The sequence below is a fragment of the Tasmannia lanceolata genome, unplaced genomic scaffold, assembly GCF_043159265.1.
Source record: "Tasmannia lanceolata isolate RefF3 unplaced genomic scaffold, GAP_Taslan_0.1 ptg000003l, whole genome shotgun sequence".
Classification (NCBI taxonomy): Eukaryota; Viridiplantae; Streptophyta; class Magnoliopsida; order Canellales; family Winteraceae; genus Tasmannia; species Tasmannia lanceolata.
Genome location: NW_027518680.1, coordinates 53,042,717 through 53,064,432, shown reverse-complemented (window position 1 = coordinate 53,064,432; position 21,716 = coordinate 53,042,717). Strand labels below are relative to the sequence as shown.

Here is a 21,716-nt window from a genome sequence, read left to right as displayed (position 1 = left end):
ATCCTCAAATCATTTGATATTATAATCTTATGAAATATCTTTTATTATATTTGGATACTTAAGCAAAACATACATTGAGCAAATTATTCAATGACTTGCATATCTTATTTCTAGACTAGAAATAACTGAAAAACTCGAAGTCATTCAATATATATTTATATATACTTTGCCATCAAGATTACTACCAATATACAATCTCTACTATCCCTTTAATAATCATGAATCTTAGAGATTAAGAACATGGTTTTTAATCTTAACATTCAAAGCCTAATTGTCAAAACAATTTATCTTGGCTTCTTTTATAAATCTTTTGCAACCATCTTACTTTAGATTATATATTTTATTGATTTCTATCTTTTGATCTTGGTCTTAATCCTTTTAAAGATCCACTTATAGCAAAAGAACTTTCATAACAGAGCCTACTTCATTACTATTTCCATTCTACAGTAGAATCTAGATACATGAATTCCTCTCTATAATCTTGAGGATCAGACTCTACTCTTAGATTTATCATGATGGAAGCTTAAGAGATTAATTAGTTTCTCCTACTAAATAACTTATAAAAACAAGATCACATTATCTTTTATTTCTCTTTTCTTATTCTTATTCATTGGGTATCTCCTCTTTATACTGTTGTAATGATTCTAGAATGGATTAAATCTTACAACTTTTGGATAGAGGAGAATTTAATCTCAATAGAGTACAACCCAAGAGTCAACAACTTTGTGACCTCATATAGAACATCAAGTTCTATCTTTTAAACATGTAAATTTGCATATCTAGGAATATGTACTCAATAATCTTACTTCCTAACTTCTTAGACATAATCGGGTACTTAATACAAATACCCTACAACCTAAGTTAGGTTTTCATTTGTTTCAAATTTTATAATGGTACACAATAGACATTTAGTGATTGTTGAAACTTTACCACTAACTAGGATTTCTTCTAACATCCTATTCATTAGTTTTGCTTCATTAATTCATCTAAGTATATGTAAGGCAAAACTTATTTCACATCTTTCCTTTATATTTTCATAAAATCAAGAAAGGGTTAATTTTCCTTAATATAATACCTAAGATATTCAATCTTCGTCTCATCTTGATTTTCTAAAAGTTCTAACTTTCTTTCAAAATTCATCTTTATAACATAGAGAAGATGCACATACCAATACTAATGTAACTTATCATGATTTTTCACATGATTTATTAACGATCACCATATACATAACACCATGTATAGTTGTAAATGTTTCTTTTAGAAAATAGTTCATACTTTAGAAAGTATAATAGTATGCATTTTCTAATGATAACCATGTTTCATTCTATGATATCATACTTGAAGTTTTCAAATGATATCAAGATTAAACATGTAACATATCATTCTTAATCATGAGATTAACATTTTCATACTAACATGCATGTGAGTAATACAACTACTTGTATGACATCAATGTTGACTTTTTATGTGAAAAAAGTCTTTTTGTAATTCAAACTTACAATGGGGTGTTTTTAGTCTTTATATGTATGCTTTTGGGCTTCCCTTCAAAAAAGACTAAAGTCATGAGAAAACTTTAGTCCTAGATGGGAAGTGTAAGAGGATGAGAGTGGCCATATATATATACTTTCACTCTCTTAACCTTGTGAATAAGCAAGAGGTCATGGGGATCCTACGCGCACGGATCGCCCACTTGGGTCCGGTGGGCTTTTGATCTTACCACACACGCGCGCCGCCCGGCTCGGCCGGCCGCGCACGTGGACCTAAGGCTTTTCTTTTTGTTTATTTATTTTTCCTTTTAACGGTCAAGAATTTATTTATTTTTGTTTTAACTCTTTTTTTACCGTTTGAGATTCCTTAATCGTGGTTTAGTGACCGTTTGGAAAAAGTCTCTCACGCACTAATAGAATGCGACGTTTCACCCTAACGTGTCGATTACCTTTCTATATAAATCGGTTTTAGAGAAAACAGAAAGATATCCTTGACGGATTCTTCTTCTGCTCTTTCTCTTCTCTGGTTTTCTCTCTGGTTTTCTGCTCAAGGCTTTTGGCAAATATAAGCGAGTTCTTAGGCATCCGGGCTGCGTGAGTGCACACCCCTGGAGCGAGAGTTGTTGTATCCTGGAGGCATACGCTGAGACGCTCATCTGCACCGTTGATTCGTCGTAGTGGGGGCGAGATTTGCCTTAAGGACAGCGAAGATTCTTCGTGCCTCAACTCGATAAGTGATCTAATGATTTCTTTTTTCCTTTACAGATTATTATTGCAGAAAATAGTATTATTGATCTCTGTCTTCAAGTTGTGAGGTTAATTTGTTATAAGGTATTCTCGAATCCTAAATTACAGATTTGCACATCACTTTTCTAACAATCAATACTATACAACCGATTATTCTCAAATTATCCTTGAAATATCACTTGTTTTTATTTAAAAACAAGTTTATTCCCACTTATCACAAGTGCTACTAAAGATTAAAATATTTTAGTTTCTATCAAGCAACTTATATCGGAAATAACAAAGAATTTTCTTAGAATAATTTATTCCAAACATTCCTTATCCTTTGACTTCACTAGTGACCATTGCCCATAAATAGAATGCTTACATTCTCAATTTGACTATTAACTCAAAATAGGCCATTGTCTTTTATAGACACTACTTGTCACACACCCAAGTCAATACAACAAATATTTTCATTTTGAGGATATATCCTGGGATATCATGGCTTCAAAATTCCTTTTTCATCTTGTGCATCTAACTTCTTTTAAGAAGTAAGCACAAACTTAGGCCAACTTTAGCCACAAGGAAAATCAAGCCATGTATGTTCTTATCAAGAACACTTACATGTTTGTTTTTTTTTTGATTTCCAACCAAGGAATAAAAGGTTATTAATTAAATATATCATAGACGGATATCATTCACTTTTCTCAATTATTATGTCCTAATGACATTTCAAATTGAAAGTGAACATTCTCATATGCCTTACATATATCTTCACATAAATTTTCCTTTCAAGAAGAATCTTAATTCTTAATGAGAAAGTGATATTTATTCCCTTTCTCACTTCTTCACCAATTGACTGCGTGGACGATGGTAAGAGTTTATACTTTACTTTATCTAATTATCGACATTCAAGTCAATTTTCTCAAGAGATTCAACCATCTTAGAGGTACGATTATTAAACTCTAATTTTCTCTAAATATTGACATAAAGTCAATATTGGAATGACTACTGTAATAGTCTGTGGTGGATTTCATTCTTTTAAGAAAAATATGAAGATATCACAAAATATATAGAATTAAATATAATTCCCTATACTTAACTTGATCAAATTAAACATGATTTATAATCCGAAAATAAAGGCGCACCTTATGTAATCAAATCAAACGAAATTGGTTCATACCATTGTATCCAATTTGTCTTCTTGAAAGCATGCCTTGAAGATCTCCATGAGGAATATTGTCTTAAGATTTTTCTAATCTTATGTCAAAACACAAGGTGTCTCTTGTGTTTGAAAATCATGGGAAGCAATAGATATGAAGAAAGGTTGAAAAACGGAAGTGAAAAGCCATGTCTATTTTCTCCCAACAGATAGATTTCGAACAGCCGCGGTCGACCAGGATAGCGCGATCGCCCGCCTGTATGCTTCTGTTCCTTTTATTTTTTCCGATCCAAAGAATCGCGATCGACCGGGGCTACCGTGGTCGACCGGCCATAACTTTTTGGAAATCACATACATTTCCAGATTCCAATCCGCGGTCGCCCTGTAACCCCTGGTCGACCGGTCTTGTCTGAAAATCTGTTTCAATTCTCTTTTTATTTTGATAAAACACTTTCAAATATTTGACTTAACCCAAAACATTTTGAAAATTTCCAACATCCTTTTTGTCGCTTCTTACAGTATCTTTTGATGTATCATTCTTATGACACTAATAACATTCATCTGTGCTTCTCCCTTTTGATTTGGATTGAGGTTTTCTGTCGTGATCGACAATACCCAGACATGTTAACATTCGCCGCAAGCCCATCTCCCTTGGGTTCTTCATCAATAACTATCTTTATCTTTTCACTTGCAAGAAGGACCGATGTTACCTCTATTGTGACCAATGTATCATTCCCAAAGAGAAATAGTGCCACGATCTTCTCTTCTAACTTGTTCGCAACATTCAACAATTATCTGACCACCGTGTTGAAGATGTTGAGATGTTCCAACAAACTTTGGTTTTCTTCCATTCGAAGAGCGTATAGTTTCTTCTTGAGAAATAATTTGTTGGTTAGCGATTTCTCCTTGCAGACACTTCCGAGTTTAGGCCAAATCCTCAGTGTTATCCCTTCGTTTATCACATTGTACATGACCTCATTTATCAAACACATGCAGATCACACTAAGTGACCCACGATAAAATACTTAAGATGATATTGGAACGAGCCTTAACTAAGATTTAAATTTCAACCAACATTATAAATCAACACAAGAGGTTCTCTACAGTTAATTCGAGATTTTATATGGCGTAAGCCAGTATAGTCCAGTATTTTTCAAAAAGTACTATATGGGCCACACCATATGATCCAAACCGCCCATTAGACGGGCCACAGTGTAAATAAGTTATGCCATAAAAATAATTTCCATTGGATGATCCCAACCCTCCAATCTACATAGGTTTCCATAATATACACTTCCTCTATAGATCTTAGGGCTAGGATCATCCTATGGAAATGATTTTTAGTGCACAACCTATTTACCTTGTGGAATGTGGCCCATCAAATTGACGGTTTGGATCATCCTATGATATGGCCCATACAGTACTTCTTGAAAAATACTAACCATATGGGTTTACAACATACATAAACCCAGTTTGGGCTTACACCCTATATAAACCCAGTTAACTCTCTCTCTCTCTCTCTCTCAAATGCTGAAACTTTCACCCTTAAATTCAATCCAACCATGCCTTCCCCAACAAACCCGTATCTCTCTTCTCCAATCCTGCAAAACCCCAAACCATCTCAAACAACTACATGCCTCAACAATCAAAACCGGTCTCTTCCACAACATCACCATATCCTCTCAAATTTTAGCTCTCTATTCCAACCCAAAACTTGGCTCTCTCGAATTCACAACTTTAGTTTTTAACCAAATTGCCGAACCCAATTCTTTTTGCTGGAATACCATCATTAAATGCCACGTAGACAACCATTTTTCCCACAATGCCTTGATTCTGTTCTACCAATTGCTTTACAAATCTGTTATTCCATTGGATAATTTTACATTTCCATGTGTGATTAAGGGTTGTGCTCAGTTAAAGGCAATAGAGGAGGGAAAACAGATTCATGGGTTGGTTTTAAAAAGTGGGTTTGGGGTGGATGTTTATGTGCAGAGTAGTTTGGTTAGTTTGTATTCAAAATGTGGTGAAATTGGTTTAGCAAGGGATGTTTTTGAAAGAATGGGGGATAGAGATTTGGTTTCTTGGAATTCTTTGATTGATGGGTATGTGAAATGTGGAGAAGTTGAGGTTGCACGCCGACTGTTCGATGAAATGCCGGAGCGGGATTTGTTCTCTTGGACTGTTTTGATTGATGGGTATTCGAAATGTGGGAAGGTTGAGATTGCCCGCGAGTTGTTTGATCGAATGCCTGAGAGGAATGTGGTCTCTTGGAATACTATGATTAATGGGTATATGAAATGTGGAAATGTTGAAACTGCGCGGAAGTTGTTTGATAAAATGCAAGTGAGAGATGTTGTCTCGTGGAATTCGATGGTTGCGGGTTATGAATGCAATGGATTGTTTATGGAAGCTTTGGATGTTTTCCACGCAATGTTGGAATTGGGTCCGATGCCGAATTATGCGACCTTAGTTGGTGCTCTTTCGGCAGTTTCGGGTTTAGGTCTACTTGAGAAGGGGAGATGGTTTCATTCATACATGGATAGAAATGGATTTAAATTCTATGGTGTCCTTGGCACGTTGCTTATTGACATGTACTCGAAGTGTGGGAGTATTGATAGCGCGTTGAATGTTTTTCATGCGATACCCAAAAAGAGGCTGGGGCATTGGACTTCGATAATTGTTGGGTTAGGAATGCATGGTATGGCCGATAGTGCAATGTCATTGTTTGTAAAAATGCAGAGAATTGGAATTAAGCCTCACTCTATAACTTTCATTGGTGTGTTGAATGCTTGTAGTCATGCAGGGATGGTTGAGAAGGGTCGCCAGTATTTCAAACTAATGGTTGATGAATATGGAATCACACCTACCATTGAACATTATGGGTGTTTGGTGGACCTTCTTTGCCGAGCTGGGCATTTAGGCGAGGCAAAGGATGTGATAGAGAAGATGCCTATGAGATCCAATGAAGTAATATGGATGAGTCTACTTAGTGGTTGTAGGACCCATAAAAACATTGAGATTGGAGAATATGCGGCTAAGCGTGTGATTGAGTTAGCTCCCGAGGCTACTGGATGTTATGTTCTTCTCTCTAATATATATGCCACTGCTGGCCGGTGGGGTGATGTCTCAAAGTTGAGAGAAATGATGAGGAAGAGAGGAGTAAGAAAGGACCCTGGTAGTAGTTTGATAGAACATGGAGGTATAGTTCACAAGTTTATTGTGGGGGATAGATGTCATCCTCAAACTGAGGATATTTATTCTAAATTAAGTGAGATGGGGAAGAGAATGAAATGTCTGGGATACACTCCTGACACAACACAAGTGTTGTTGTGTTTAGAAGAGAAGGAGAAGGAAGTTGAATTGGCTCACCACAGTGAGAGGTTGGCAATTGCTTTTGGTCTCATCAATGCTGAACCAAAAAGTCCTATACGGGTGGTGAAAAACCTTCGTGTTTGTAATGATTGCCACCTTGTTACTAAACTCCTTTCAGATATCTATGACCGGGAAATTATCGTGAGAGATAATAGCCGCTTCCACCATTTCAAAAATGGGTCATGTTCATGCAAGGATTATTGGTGAATTCTCGTTGCTTTGCCATGGTCCTGAGGAAGGTGCGTGAATCATCAGAATCTTCTTGACCATATAGACCAATATAGTCTCTGAATTGTTCTGTGGGTAGCACAGAATTTTGGGTTTGAGTCCTTTCTATCGGGATGTCCCATTATTGCACTAGATAAAATAAGGGACTCCCATAAATAAAGAACTGAGCATCTGTGCTTAGAATTTTTCATTTAACTTGAGAGTGTTAAGAAACAAGAGGTCTTGTTTGCTTAGAGATTTTCACATAAGACTTGCAAAATGATCTTGAGTGAAGACTGAAGATCAATTGGGGACTTGAAGAAGTTTGTAAATGGCTTTTTGTTAGTGAGAAAATATGAAAGGAAAGCAAATGAGAGCCATGAAGACAACCTGTAAGCCCAAGGGTTCTCCCAAGGGCATTTCATACTTTCACCCATGTTTTGATGATTAACAAACACAAATTGATTAGGTTACTAGGACTAATAAGTGGCCTTGAGTGTTGTGTTGAAAAAGGAAAAAGATAGTACATTACACAACACACTGCGTGACTTGGAAATCCATGTGGACACTACATGAAGCAACTCAATCTTGACGGGAGCAAGCTCAAAAAGGCATTTGATGGCTGATCTTGTAAGATGGAGTAAAGATCTCAATGAAGTCAAGTATCGAACGAAGCATATTGAAGATCATGTTCAAGAGAAAACTCAAGAAGTGTAAAATTCGAGTATAGGTTGTATCTCTAACACTCTTCATGCTTTCTCTATTAAGGCACACCCTCTTGGATCTCCCAAAATTGTATTTTTTATGTTCAAGAGAGAACAAAAAAGGATTCCAAAAGAAACCTCGAAAAATAAATGGAAAACTCAGTTTTTGCAATCGGGGTCGACCGACCCTACCACCCCGGTCGACCGGCCTATTTTAAAGAGGTAAAAATGTACTGGTCAGAAATTATTCGGCGGGCGACCGACCCTACCATGGGTGGCCGACCCGGTCGACCGCTACACCTCGGTTGACCAGATGATCTAAAATATGTTTTTAAAATCTGACCAGCGCATGGCCCACGGCGACCACCACGGTCGACCGCGACCACGCAAAAATAGATCTGTTGGGGCTCTGCGTATGGTTTTCAAAAAGAGCCAGTTTTTACTGTTTTGCCCTCCAACGGTCATATGCTTTCAAAGGCTATAAAAAGGAGATCCTAGCTCCATTTTAACTTGATGAAATGCATTTTGAAATAGCCTAACACCTGCAAATCTACTTGGTTATCATTTTGGGTTTTGAAACATCTCCCCAAACACTTGTGCCTTGATCTTGACTTCATCCAAAATGTTGGATTTAGGATTTTTTTGCTTATCTTTGAGAGAGAGTTTGAAGTGAGCTTTATTGTGCTATTTACCTACTTAGAGGCTTTTGAGAGCTTAAACTTCTATTCTTCATTGTGTTCGCAAAGAGAAGTTGTAATCCTTGAGGCGGTGTGTGAGGAGGATTAGCTTTTTGGAGGCGTTTTGTACAAAGCGGGTTTGTCCCTTGAAGGAGTTAGATTGTAAAAGCCTGGAGATTCGGCGTGCGGAATCTCAAATAGTGAAAGAAAATCCCAAGGAAAGACCAAGTACTTGAGTAGTGGAGTAGCTCCGGTTGGGACCGAACTACTATACATGATTGCGTCATCTCATATCCTCTTCTTCTCATTCTCTTGGTAATTGGTAAAATCTAAACCTTCTTTTCATAATCTTAACTATTTGAGCAAGGGATAGATTTATAATTGTTAATTGTGAAAATTAATCTTAACATTGCACTTAACTAGGGCAAAAATTTTAACTACCCAATTCACTTTTGTATTGCCTATTGGGATTTCACGACCAAAATAGCTAATTAAATCTTCCGCGATGAAAGAGAACCTGTCTAACATAGAGTCGAGTTTGGATGTAGAATGGCCGGAACAATTTTGATAGACTTGATAGGGTTATTGATGCAATCTAATCAGCTGATAACTGAGCCTTTACAAATGTGGTGCTTAAAAGTATGTAAAGATCAATACATCTTTCAAAAAGTACAATCCTTTTGCTTTGATTGAAGTTGTCTTTTAAAAAAAAGATCAATACATCTTTCAAAAAAAGAGTAAAGATCAATACATGTATAAGTGAATTGGCAAGTCACTAGTGCATCATCTATAGTGTGCTCTCATAATATTTTAACAAAATCTTTTTGACAGTTTCTGTTTATTGGTTATCTGATCTATCAGATATTATGGATTGAGGCATTGATATGTAAACGGGCAGCATTTATCTAACTACATTTGATGAGTTGGAATCTATATTATGATTTTTAGTCCTTGCTACCCCAAACAGAGGTATTTTCCAGTAAATATTATAATTCCTTTAAATTATGTTTATGATACGATGGAGAATATCACAAGCAATGCCAGATTTTGCTGCCCAAATCTCATCTCATGTGAAATCATTCTTTAGCTGAAACTAGGGTCTTGTGGGGATTGCTTCATGCAAATCATCAAAAGTTGGGGCATCAAGAACTTTTCAATTTGAAAATGACCTGGACCCCTTTTAATCTGAAAGGGCTAGATATTCAATACAGGTGAGTTCTGCATCTTCTTTGTAGAGAAATGGAACTTTTCAGTTGCATTTGTTTTTACTAGAAAATCGCCCTTTCATTTAGACTATAAAAGCTTTTCCAAACATGGAGAACACACGGAGTCGGCCATTCTTGATCTTCTTCACCTTCAATTCTACAAATGCCTCTAATCCCCATCTATACATTTTTTCTTTTTCTTTTTTGAAAAAATAATTGAGCTGCCAAAAGTACATGTGGGCTTATTTTCATCGATTTTACGAAGAGCAAAAGTAAGGGAAACGATATTAGGGCTAGCAACGGGGCGGGTCGGGGCCGGATGTTGGGGTCCCCTACTCCTTCCCCTCTGCGGGGAATTTTCCCCCTCCCCACTGCGGGGATGGTGGGGAATCCCCCTCCCCTCCCCACGGGGAATATCTAATCCCCATCCCCTCCCCTTCCCCGCCACGCATCCTTCGGGCACAATCACTTACTTTCTCATTTTACTTTATTAAATGTTAGGTTTAAAACTAAAGATTTGCTAGGGACAATCACTTCAGGCATGTTGCGGCTTAGCCGTTGCATGTAAGAGTAGCCACACAACCCACATAGGCTAATTTTCATCGATTTTATGGAGAGCAAAAGTAAGGGAAATGATATCCAAACTCCTTGTTTTAATAATGACACTCTTCACTTTGTTTAACACGTTTTGATTGGCTGTTGAGTATGGGTGCAACTTGGGTCGGGTTCAACCCGATTTTGGCTCAGGTTGGGTTGGCATTTTCTAGGGTTGAGTTGGGAAAAGCCAACCCAATTTAAATTCGGGGTGGGTTAGGGTTGAGGCCTTAGGAACCCAACCTCCATCCTGTAATTTTCTCATGATTTTCTCATGATTATGTTTTTCTTTCTTGTATTTTTCTAATAGGCCCTAGAAGAACCCCGACTCAACCCAACCCGATATGGAGGATATGGAAGCTAGTTGGGTTAGGGTTGAAGGAATGCTATCTTAGGTTGGGTTTGGGTTGAAGAAATGCTATCTCAGGTTGGGTTAGGGTTAGGCCCAATCCGACCCAACCCGAGTTGCACCCCTACTGAGTGTTGAGCACTACCCGAGCAAATGTTTTGTTGTTTTTGATCTTTTGTTACCGGAATTCTCAGAATCACCTTTTGGAGCAACTATTTTGCTCTAAAATCATTTGCCAAAATATGTAGCAATCACTCCAAAGAATCACCAAACAAACATTTTTAAGTTTTCCATTATCCAGAATCAGAAAATCACTCCAGAGAATAGTTACCAAACGTGCCCAGCTAAGTCCAAAAGTGCAAAATGATGAGCGCCAATTTAAGAAAAGGGAGTGCAGATACCAATTTTCAAAATCAGTGGTTCTGTAGGTACAGACAGCTCTTGCCCAAAACCAACAAAAATGAGTAACAATAAGAACAACTGATTTACCCATTTTGGGTCACCTGCTCTGGCCCACCAAGTAAAATTTCTACCTGTCCAGAGTACAACTTTTTTCTATCAATTTTCTTTCACCTGTTCAAAACCAATGCCAAAACGGGCCAAGCATCCCTTTCCAGCCATCAAAACAAAAGGCCCATCAGGAAAAAAAAAAAACTGATGAATTAAGAGCCCATAAGCGATTGCTCACCAATGTTCATGTACATGTGTATGCATTGAGCAAGGATTTTAACCTGAAAATTGATATGATGGTACAGATTAAAAGAAAATCAACACACGGATTAAGCAGCATTCTCACTCCATGGGGGAAGCATTTTCAGCTTCATCAACATCATTTCCAAACTGGCCCAACATGATTGTTGTCAGCATTAGCTTACCTGCTTCTGGAAAATCCTTGTGCTGCATCAGAATCCTTTCTACAGATGAACCCACATCATTTAATGACGAAACTAAATCCACATCTTGCCTAAGTGGGAGTACTTCGTCAAAACCCCCTTCGTAGATCTGTGCGTCCGGTCCGTAACACCTGTTTGATGCCTGAAAGAGTAGGGTTCCTCTCAGAAACCGCAGGCTCTCTTCGTCGCTCCACCCTTCTGCCGTTGATGCTTGATAGAGGCTCGCCCAATCGTCTTGACCAGCAGCGTTCTTCCAGCATTCCTCCAGAAGGCTTTTGTTTGATCTCTGGAAAGACGAGCTGGTCCAAGCAAATACGTCGAAAGCCCGCAAAGAAAGCTCACGGTTTTTGCTCTTGAGGCACATTTCGATCAGTTCTCCTGGAGTGAGCAGTAATGTAGTGTCCTGTTTTTCTTTGTTATCATGATAAAGTTTCAATATTTCTTCCTGCAATAAAGAGGATCACACATTTCATTGGGATGTAAAACGAGTACAAAAGAAAGGATAATCAGTGTAAACCAGGTAATTAACACAATGCATTTAATGGACAAAAAGGGTTCAACACATATAATTGGGATGTAAAACAAGTACAAAAGAAAGAATAATTTTAAATGTAATATACCCTAAGAGAGGTATACTTGTCCAAAGATATATAATATATATATATATATATATATATATATATATATATATATATATATATATATATATATATATATAGAGAGAGAGAGAGAGAGAGAGAGAGAGAGAGAGAAAACGGTTCCTACACATATGTGTAGAGAGTTCTCTACACACTAGCTTAAAATACATTGGGGGCCCACATTGTTTGGGTGATCCAAGCCATCCATTTTAAAGGCCCTCACATAGATAGGGTGTCTACCAAAAATCAGATCCATAGGATCATCCCAACCCTACGATTTGTGGAGGTAAAATGGATGTCTTTAAACCTTCACATATATATATATATAGAGAGAGAGAGAAAACGGTTCCTACACATATGTGTAAAGAGTTCTCTACACACTAGCTTAAAATACAGTGGGGGCCCACATTGTTTGGGTGATCCAAGCCATCCATTTTAAAGGCCCTCACATAGATAGGGTGTCTACAAAAAATCAGATCCATAGGATCATCCCAACCCTACGATTTGTGGAGGTAAAATGGATGTCTTTAAACCTTCACAAATTAGTCCATTTTTTGCCTCCACAATTTGAATGGTTAGGATGATCCTATGGATCTGATTTTTTATGGACACCCTATCTATGTGAGGGCATTAAAAATGAATCGTTTGGATCACCCAAATAATGTGGCCCCCACTGTATTTTAAGCTAGTGTGTAGATAACTTATCTACACATATGTGTAGGAACCGTTTTCTCATATATATATATATATATATATATATATATATATATATATATATATATATATATATATATATATATATAGTGGTTTGTATGGGAGAGATTGCTTAACGCAACTCTCAACCATACGACTCGTTCTCCTCTCTCTCTCTCTCTCTCTCTCTCTCTCTCTCTCTCTCTCTCGGCTTCTTGGAAAAGATCATACTGCGTTGGCTAACATGCCTGTATATTACAAGTCGTTATTCAAAATACCGGTTGTGGTAGCCAAGAGAATTGAGAAGCTGCAAAGGGATTTTCTATGGGAAGGGTTAGAAGAGGGGAAGAAATTGAAGCATTTACTCAAGTGGGAAAAAGTGTGTAAATCAAGAAAGGACGGCGGGATCGGGGTTGGAAACGTGAGGCTTAGAAACAAATCCCTTTTGGGAAAGTGGCTGTGGCGCTTCGGCTCGGAGAAGAACGCTTTGTGGCGAAATGTCATAGGGGCGAAATATGGGAATAATTGGGTTGATTGGATTTGTCGGGCTCCCACTCTTGGGAAGGGGTCTGGGACATGGAAATCAATAGTTTCGGCTCGGGAAGCCTTTGTTCATTTGATTCGATTCAAAGTTGGAACAGGTACTAATGTTCGATTCTGGTTGGACGTTTGGTTGGGTGATATCTGTCTTAAGGAGAAATACCCTGATCTATTTGGAATTCCAATTAACCAGTATGCGTCGGTGGCGGACAATTACAGTAGAAGAAACGACAATGGAAAAATGGTATGGCATGTAAAAATGAGGAGGAATCTAAAAGACGGGGAGATCAATAATTATATAGCCCTTCTTCGCAGCCTGGATGGCTGTTATTTCTCGCCGTTTGGAGAGGACAGGATCTTGTGGCATCCAGACCCGGAGGGTGAATTTACGGTTCGATCCTTCTTTTCGCAACTTACCAAAGAAGAAGCTTCAGTCTCCCGACACCACAACATATGGCGCCAGGCAATTCCACCCCGTATTAAAGCATTTGCGTGGACAGTTTCATACTAATGCATAAACACGTGCAATCGTTAAAACTGCGCTCTTTCCACTTGGCTAGCAGATGCATCCTATGTTGTGCAGATGAAGAGATGATTGATCATTTATTTATTCACTGCTACTACTCGCATTGCATATGGAACACAATGCTTCGATCTTTTGGTATCCTCTGGGTGATGCAGAATGATATTTCGGATGTTATTCTCAATTGGGGGTGTGCTGTCAAAGATCGTCTGGGTGAACCACTATGGAGGGCTTTACCGCTAGCAATCATATGGTCTATTTGGAAAGAACGGGACAACAGAATATTTTCTGATAAAGTGAGGCACTGGAGACACATCGCTCTTGAAATAAAACTACCCCTTATCTCTTGGGCCAAGGCGAATGGAAATTTCTCATACCCAACTGACGTGGCCCTAAGAAACTGGAGGGAGGTACTGCCGGAAAAGAAACCCCACGAATTAATCACTCCTCACTGGATTGCTCCAAGCGAGGGGTGGTTGAAGTTAAATTTTGATGGCAGTTCATTAGGAAATCCCGGGCCTGCTGGTTTTGGAGGACTGATTCAGGATTCATATGGTACAACTCTAATGTCGTATTCTGGCCCTGCGGGGATATGAGATGCGAACGAAGCCGAGGTTAGAGGACTGCTCTTTGGACTTCGATGGTATGACTCGAATAACTTATGTCCACTGATTGTAGAGGGGGATTCATCGAACGTTATTGGTTGGGCTAAGAATCATGGCGGGGGCCCGTGGAGGTTGCACAATATAACTGACAAGGTTTGGGATCTGGTTCGACGTATACACCCGCAATTATTTCACCGGAGGCGAACGGCTAACTCTTCAGTAGACGCACTGGCTAAAGAGGGTGTCTATGCCTCTGAAGCAATGGTGAATTACTGTACTGATTTGGCTCATTTGTATGATTCGGTGCTGTAGTACTGTATCAGATTCTGTACTGGGACATCTTGTCCCCATTTTTGATTAATATATTTTTGTTATCTTTCTAAAAAAACAACATGGTATCAGAGCTTCAAAGTTGAAGATCGGACCAACCATCCTTGAAGAAACTCTAACCCTGAAGACGCGACAAGACGAAACGAACTCTCTTTCTTTCTTTCTTTTTTTGGGTTTTTGATTTCAGCCCGAACCGTTTAGGGTTTCCAACCCAAACTTTGCACAAATCTCCCATACCCTATCCTCTTGATTTTCACCCAACTCTTCCTCCCATTTTTTTCATTTTTCGTCTTATTCACAAAACCCAAGTTTTTTATCCTAATTTGATGGTCTTTATTACCTTGACCAAGCCGGTGCTGGTGTAGCTTTCCGTTCATCTGTGGATGCCTATCAATGGCATTGTCGTTTAGGACATCCACCTGCAGATATACTTAAGAAGTCTTCTTTTATCTCGGATCATGTTCTGTCTTTTCATTGCGAGTCGTGTGAGTTAGGGAAATACCGTCGTGTTTCCTTTCCTTCTCGAGTTAGTAGTAGAGTGTCTCGTCCATTTGAACTAATTCATTCTGATGTTTGGGGTCCAGCAAGAACTACTTCATTAAATGGATATCGATATTTTATTATTTTTGTTGATGATTATTCGAGGGCCACATGGTTGTTTTTACTTAAAGATAGATCTCAAGTGTTTAATGCATTTCGTCATTTTTATTTTGAGGTAACCAACCAGTTTCAATGTTCTATTAATTGCTTACATACTGATAATGTTAAGGACTATTTCTTTGTATCTAATGGTTTTCATGATTTTCTATCCTCTCGTGGTATTATTCATCAGTCATCCTGTGCACACACTTCACAACAGAATGGTGTGGCTGAAAGAAAAATTCGGTATTTGCTGGATATGACTCGTACACTTATGTTTCAGATGAAGGTTCCCAAAGTTCATTGGGGCGATGCTGCTCTCACAGCATGCTTCCTCGGTAACCGTCTTCCTTCAGTTTTATCTGGGAAAACACCTTTTACGGTTTTGTATCCTCTAGGTGATTCATTTCCATTAGTACCACATGTCTTTGGTTGTAATTGCTTTGCCCATCACCTGTCTACAGGGCTTGACAAGTTGGACCCTAGGGCAGAAAAGTGCCTTTTCTTGGGTTACTCACGTACCAAAAAAGGTTATAAATGTCATAGTCCTCATCTTAGGAAGACATATGTCTCTGTAGATGTCACGTTCTTTGAGGACCAGCCTTACTTCTCTATCTCAGGTTCAGAGCTTCATGTTGATATCGCTAGCGTGGATGCCCCTACCATGATGGGTCAACCTGTGCTAGTGCCTATCATGATGGATTCTGCTACGCCAGCCCCTGCGGTTGCCACTGAACCTCAAAATGATACCACTGTGACTTCTAAGGATTCTGAACTGAAGACTTCGGGGACCTCGCCAGGTTGTTCATTCTATGACTAAAGAAGCATCATCTCCGCCTACTAATCATCTTCCACAGTCGGATTGTCCGCCCTCAGGTATTTGTCCTACATCTCATGATTCACCTATTGCCTCTCGTACTAGATCTTGTACTGCTGCTCATCCTATATCGAATTTTCTCTCTTATGACCATCTCTTACCTTCCTTTCGGTTCTTTGTGTCTAGCATGTCTTCGATTACTTTGCCTAAGTCTGTTGCAGATGCCCTACGTCGTCCGAGATGGCGAGCTGCTATAGATGCTGAGATGGGTGCTCTTCACTCGAATAAAACGTGGCGGTTGGTTCCCCTCCCTTCTGGTGCCCAACCGGTTGGTTGTCATTGGGTGTTTGCCATTAAGTATCTTCCAGATGGGTCTGTTGAGCGTCTCAAAGCCCGGCTTGTTGCTAAGGGGTACACTCAAACATTTGGTGTTGATTATTAGGAGAAGTTCTCGCCGGTTGCTAAGATTCCATCGGTTCGTGTGTTGATCTCGTTGGCTGTTAATCGTAGTTGGCCGCTCTATCAATTGGATGTTAAGAATGCCTTTCTCCACGGCGATCTGACTGAGGAAGTGTATATGGAGCAACCTCCTGGGTATGTTGCTCAGGGGAAGATGTGCTCATCAGTATGCCGTCTTCAGAAGGCAATTTATGGACTCAAACAATCTAGTTCTGGATATATTCTCCTCATTGTATATGTTGATGATATTGTAATTACAGGAGATGACAAATCTGGCATACATAATCTGAAGTCTTTTCTCCAAGGAGAATTTTCTATGAAAGATCTGGGTCAACTATGATATTTCCTTGGTATTGAGGTTGCTTGCTCTCGTCATGGTCTCTCCTTGTCCCAAAGGAAATATGTGTTGGACATCTTAGAGGAGATAGGCTCGATGGGGGTAAAACCTGCTGTTATTCCTATGGATCCAAATGTTAAACTTCTTCCTGATCAAGGAGAGTTGCTGGATGATCCTGGTCAATATAGAATATTGGTTGGGAAACTAATCTATTTGATTCTCACCCTTCCAGGCATATCATTTGCAGTTGGTATGGTTAGTCGCTTTATGAGTGCTCCATGTACTTCCCACTGGGCGGCTGTCATCCAGATCATCAAATATTTGAAAGGTATACCAGGTAAAAGTCTATGCTTCAGAAAACATGGACATGAAAAGTTAGAAGGACTCAGTGATGCAGATTGGGCAGGATCTCCCGCTGACAGGAGATCAACAACGGGGTATTGCACGTTTGTTGGAGGTAATTTGATGTCGTGGAGAAGTAAAAAGCAAGATGTCGTGTCTAAGTCAAGTGCAGAGGCCGAATATAGAGCTATGTCATATACCAGTGGGGAGCTCATATGGCTTCGCTCATTCTTATCAGAGATTGGGTTCACATCGACATCTCCAGCACAGTTGTATTGTGACTGTTAAAATAAGCTTACGTAGCCTAAGGGCATTATAGTCTTTTCATATTCTTCTCATAATAAATATATAAATGTGCTAGGGCAAGATGGCTAACACACATCATTTCATTCTCAAATCTCTCTGTTAACATAGTATCAAAGCCCTAGGCTTCCTCGATGCCCGAGGGACCTCCATTGAAGTCCATGCCCATGCCCTAACTCCTTCTCAAATCTTTCTCCTCCCCTTTTGCCCCCCTGGAAAACCCAACCTCTTTCTTGTTTGCCCCCACGCGCCCCCCTTGAAATTCCAGGTTGCCCCCCCTTTTTTTAGCATCTTTCCCCATCTTCTTTGACCTATAAGGGTAGCGTTCTTCTCTTCTAACCGTCGGGTGTTCCTGCCCTAAATCTTCCCATTACATTTCTCACATTTTTTGTCGCGGCTCCGCTTTGTTACATTTTTCTTTGATTCCTACTTGATGACTTAAGCTTTGTCTCTATGTTTCGTTGTAGTTCTACAAGTATGAGGCTTCGTGCTTGTTCTTTCAGGGTCCTTCCGGCAGACGTTTGTGGTTTTTCCTTCTGATTGTTTATCTCCGTGGTGATTTGCTTGCCTATATTTGGCTGCCCTTTTCTGTGATTGTTGTGGTGTGTCTTGTCTGGTCTGCTTTACCAACATCCCATTTGAGTTTTGGTGTTTATTATGGCTTGCCATCAACTTCTTCCTCCAGTTCATTTTCGGTGTCGGTGACCTCTATGACATCCATTAAATTGGATGGTGCAAATTACCTTGTCTGGAGTCGTTCTGTTCACCTCTATCTGTGAGGTCAGGGCAAGTTACGTTTCCTCACGACGGATCCTCCGAATCCGAAAGATGTTGGGTATGATAAGTGGAGTCAGGAGGATGTCTAGCTCCAGTCTCTTTTCTGTCAGAGTATGGAACCAAAGATTGCGAGCCACAAGCTATTTCTGAAAACATCACAGGCAGTCTGGTTGTGTGCTGAGACACTATTCCGGCAGCAACAATCTCACGCGGATTACTGATGTTTACAGTGACTTCTTTCGTATCTCACGTGGAGATAAGACCGTCGCTGAGTACTATTCGGATTTTGTTAGTCTTTGTGAGCAGATTGATATTTATCATCCACCATCCACCGACCTTAAGGTCTTGGCTCAACAGAAGAATGAGCTCCGTACTACTTAGTTTTTGGATGGCTTAGGGCCTGAGTTTATCCCTCTTCGGCAACAGATCCTTGGGTTAGGCACGCTCCCATCTTTGGATGAGATCTTTTCTCGCGTTCAGCGCGCTCTACGTATTGATCCGGCTATCTCTGTTGCTAGTGACCAGTCCCCCTTTGCTGCCCAGTCTGGTTCCTTTCGGAGCACTCGTGGTAGGGGCTGTGGTCGCGGTCGTCGCAGACTGGGCCATGGCTTTGGCCGCGATTCAGGGGGAGGCCGTACTTATGGGGGTGGTGGCTCACGTTATTGCAGTCATTATGACATGGAGGGTCACACTATTGATTTCTATTACGATCTCCATCCCGAGCGGCGTCCCGCTCGAGCCGCCCACTTCGCTTCTGAGACACCTGCTGCACCTATTCCTGCTACCTCAGACGCCATGGTCGTCTCTCGGACCGAGTACGAGTCACTTTTGCGCCTACAGGAGAAAGGGAAACAACCGACTGCTCAACTTCCCACAGAAGGTAGCAACCCATCTTGCTCCCTTAGCCACTCCGCTTCCTGGCTCATTGATTCTGGTGCCTCTCATCATATGACAGGTAACAGTACACTCCTTAGTTCCTTTACTTCTTGTGCTCCTACTAAGATGGTCACCTTGGCCAATGGGACTCGGTGTCCTATTTCAGGCACTGGGACTATTACAGTCACCTCCCACTTATCCTTATCATCTGTACTCTATGTTCCTACTTTTCCTTGTAATCTTCTTTCTGTTAGTCAACTTACTAATCGCCTTAATTGTTCAGTAACATTCTTTCCGTCTTATTATGTTTTTCAGGACCTTGCGATTCGGAAAAAGATTGGCTCGGGGCATGAGACAGATGGCTTATACTACCTGGATGATGCTATCACTCCCACGGCGTTTAGTACCTCAGCAGATTCCTTTATGTGGCACTGCCGGCTCGGTCATCCTTCTCTTGAGTGTCTGCAGCGTTCTTCAGTTGTTTCTGGTGTTATTAGTCATTTTCATTGTGAGTCCTGTCAGTATGGAAAACACCATCGTGTTTCCTACCGTCTCATTCCGTTAGTTGTGTCAGTAGTCCTTTTGAGTTAGTGCATTTTGATGTTTGGGGTCCATGTCGTACTCCTTCTATGTTTGGTGGGAAGTACTTTGTTATTTTTGTTGATGATTTTTCCAGGATGACCTCGCTTTATATAATAAAGGATCGTTCAGAGGTGTTTTCTACATTTTGTTTATTTTATGCTGAAATTACAAATCAATACTCATGTTCCCTTAAATGTTTACGTACTGATAATGCCCGTGAGTATTTTTCTGATCGGCACGGTTTTCAGGAGTTTCTTTCTAGTCGTGGAATTATTCATCAGTCGTCTCGTGCCCACACTTCACAACAGAATAGTGTTGCCGAGCAGAAAATATGGTATCTTGTAGATATAGCTCGCACCATTCTGTATCAGATGCATGTTCCCAAATCTTTTTGGGCTGACGTTATGCTTACAGCCTGCTTTCTGGCTAATCGTCCACCCTCTTCAGTTCTTAGCAATCGGTCCCCTTTTTCGGTGTTACACCCTTCTAGGGACCCGTTCCCGTTACCTCCCAAGGTGTTTGGGTGTGTTTGCTTTGTTCAGGTTCTCACTCCAAGACTTGATAAATTGGCCCCAAGGGCAATCAAGTGTGTTTTCCTGGGTTATTCTCGAACCCAGAAGGGTTACGATGCTACAGTCCTCAGCTTCGCCCGCAAATTTACCAGTGCTGATGTCTCATTTTTTTAGGATACTCCCTACTTTCCTGTTTCCTCTTCTTTACTGGTATCTCCTCCTCCGTTGCCGTTGCCGGTTCCAAGTCTGCCACCGGATCCGGTTTAGTGTCCCTTCCAAGTATATACTCGCCAGCGTTCTACTACTTCAGTTGAGCCTTCATATCCTGCCATCTCTTCTCAGCAAGCAGGTCCTTCTTTACCCTCATCCTCTGATGATGTTGCTCAGGTTGATGATTCTCTTGATGCCCCCATTGCGAGCCGTACTCGTTCTCGTACCACTCATCACCTTATTTCTGACGGGGTAAGTTATGCTCGGTTATCTCCTTCGTATACCGCATTTATATCATCTTTATCATCGATTTCTATTCCTCGCTCTGCTCGAGAGGCTATGCTTGATTCGGGATGGCGGGCAACTATAGAGGCTGAGATGGCTGCTTTGGCCAAAAATCATACATTGCAGTTGGTTTCCCTTCCTCCTGGTGCTCAGGTAGTCGGATGTAAGTGGGTGTTCACCGTCAAATACCTACCTGGTGCTCAGGTAGTTGGATGTAAGAGTGTGTTCATCGTCAAATACCTACCTAATGGCTCTGTTGAGAGGTTAAAAGCCCGTCTTGTTGCAAAGGGCTTTACTCAGACTTATGGGATTGATTATGTTGAGACCTTCTCTCCAGTGGCAAAGATTCCGTCCATCCGTGTATTGATTTTTTTGGCCGTGAATAAGTCTTGGCCACTATATCAGTCGGATATCAAGAATGCGTTCCTCCATGGTGATTTGCAGGAGGTGTATATGGAGCAACCACCAGGGTTTGTTGCTCAGGGGGAGTTGCAACATACCGTCTGTAAGCTTAGAAAGGCGATTTATGGTCTTAAACAGTCTCCTCGTGCTTGGTTTGGGAGGTTCAGTGAGGCCATCCTACGATTTGGTATGAAACAATGTGCTGTAGACCATTCTGTGTTCAGCTCTCGAAGCAAGGATTTGTATATATTGATGACATTGTTATTACAGGGAATGACAAAGCAGGAATACAACGCCTCAAATATTTCCTTCAGCTGAGTTCAGCACAAAAGACCTTCGTGTTCTGAGATACCTTTTAGGTATTGAAGTGGCACATTCACAAAGGGCTATCTTTGTCCCAAAGGAATATGCTCTTGATATTTTGGAAGAAACAGGTCTTCTGGGGGCAAAACCTGCACAGACTCCTATGA

At 40.2% G+C, this 21,716-nt stretch overlaps 1 protein-coding gene and 1 pseudogene across 4 annotated transcripts in view; one reads left to right on the top strand and one right to left on the bottom strand.

Moving 5' to 3' along the window:
* The first annotated feature begins 4,885 nt into the window (after positions 1–4,885).
* On the top strand, positions 4,886–7,740 carry LOC143855820 (pentatricopeptide repeat-containing protein At5g48910 pseudogene; annotated as a pseudogene).
* A 3,204-nt stretch (positions 7,741–10,944) lies between these two features.
* LOC143855797 (Nucleoporin, Nup133/Nup155-like protein) overlaps positions 10,945–21,716 on the bottom strand; it is a 66,193-nt gene continuing 55,421 nt past the window's right edge. For all 4 annotated transcript variants that reach the window (XM_077365870.1, XM_077365860.1, XM_077365875.1 and 1 more), the window contains exon 8: positions 10,945–11,821. In XM_077365870.1, the coding sequence (XP_077221985.1) occupies positions 11,276–11,821 (546 nt within the window). In that variant the 3' untranslated portion in view covers positions 10,945–11,275. The remainder of the gene's footprint in view (positions 11,822–21,716) is intronic.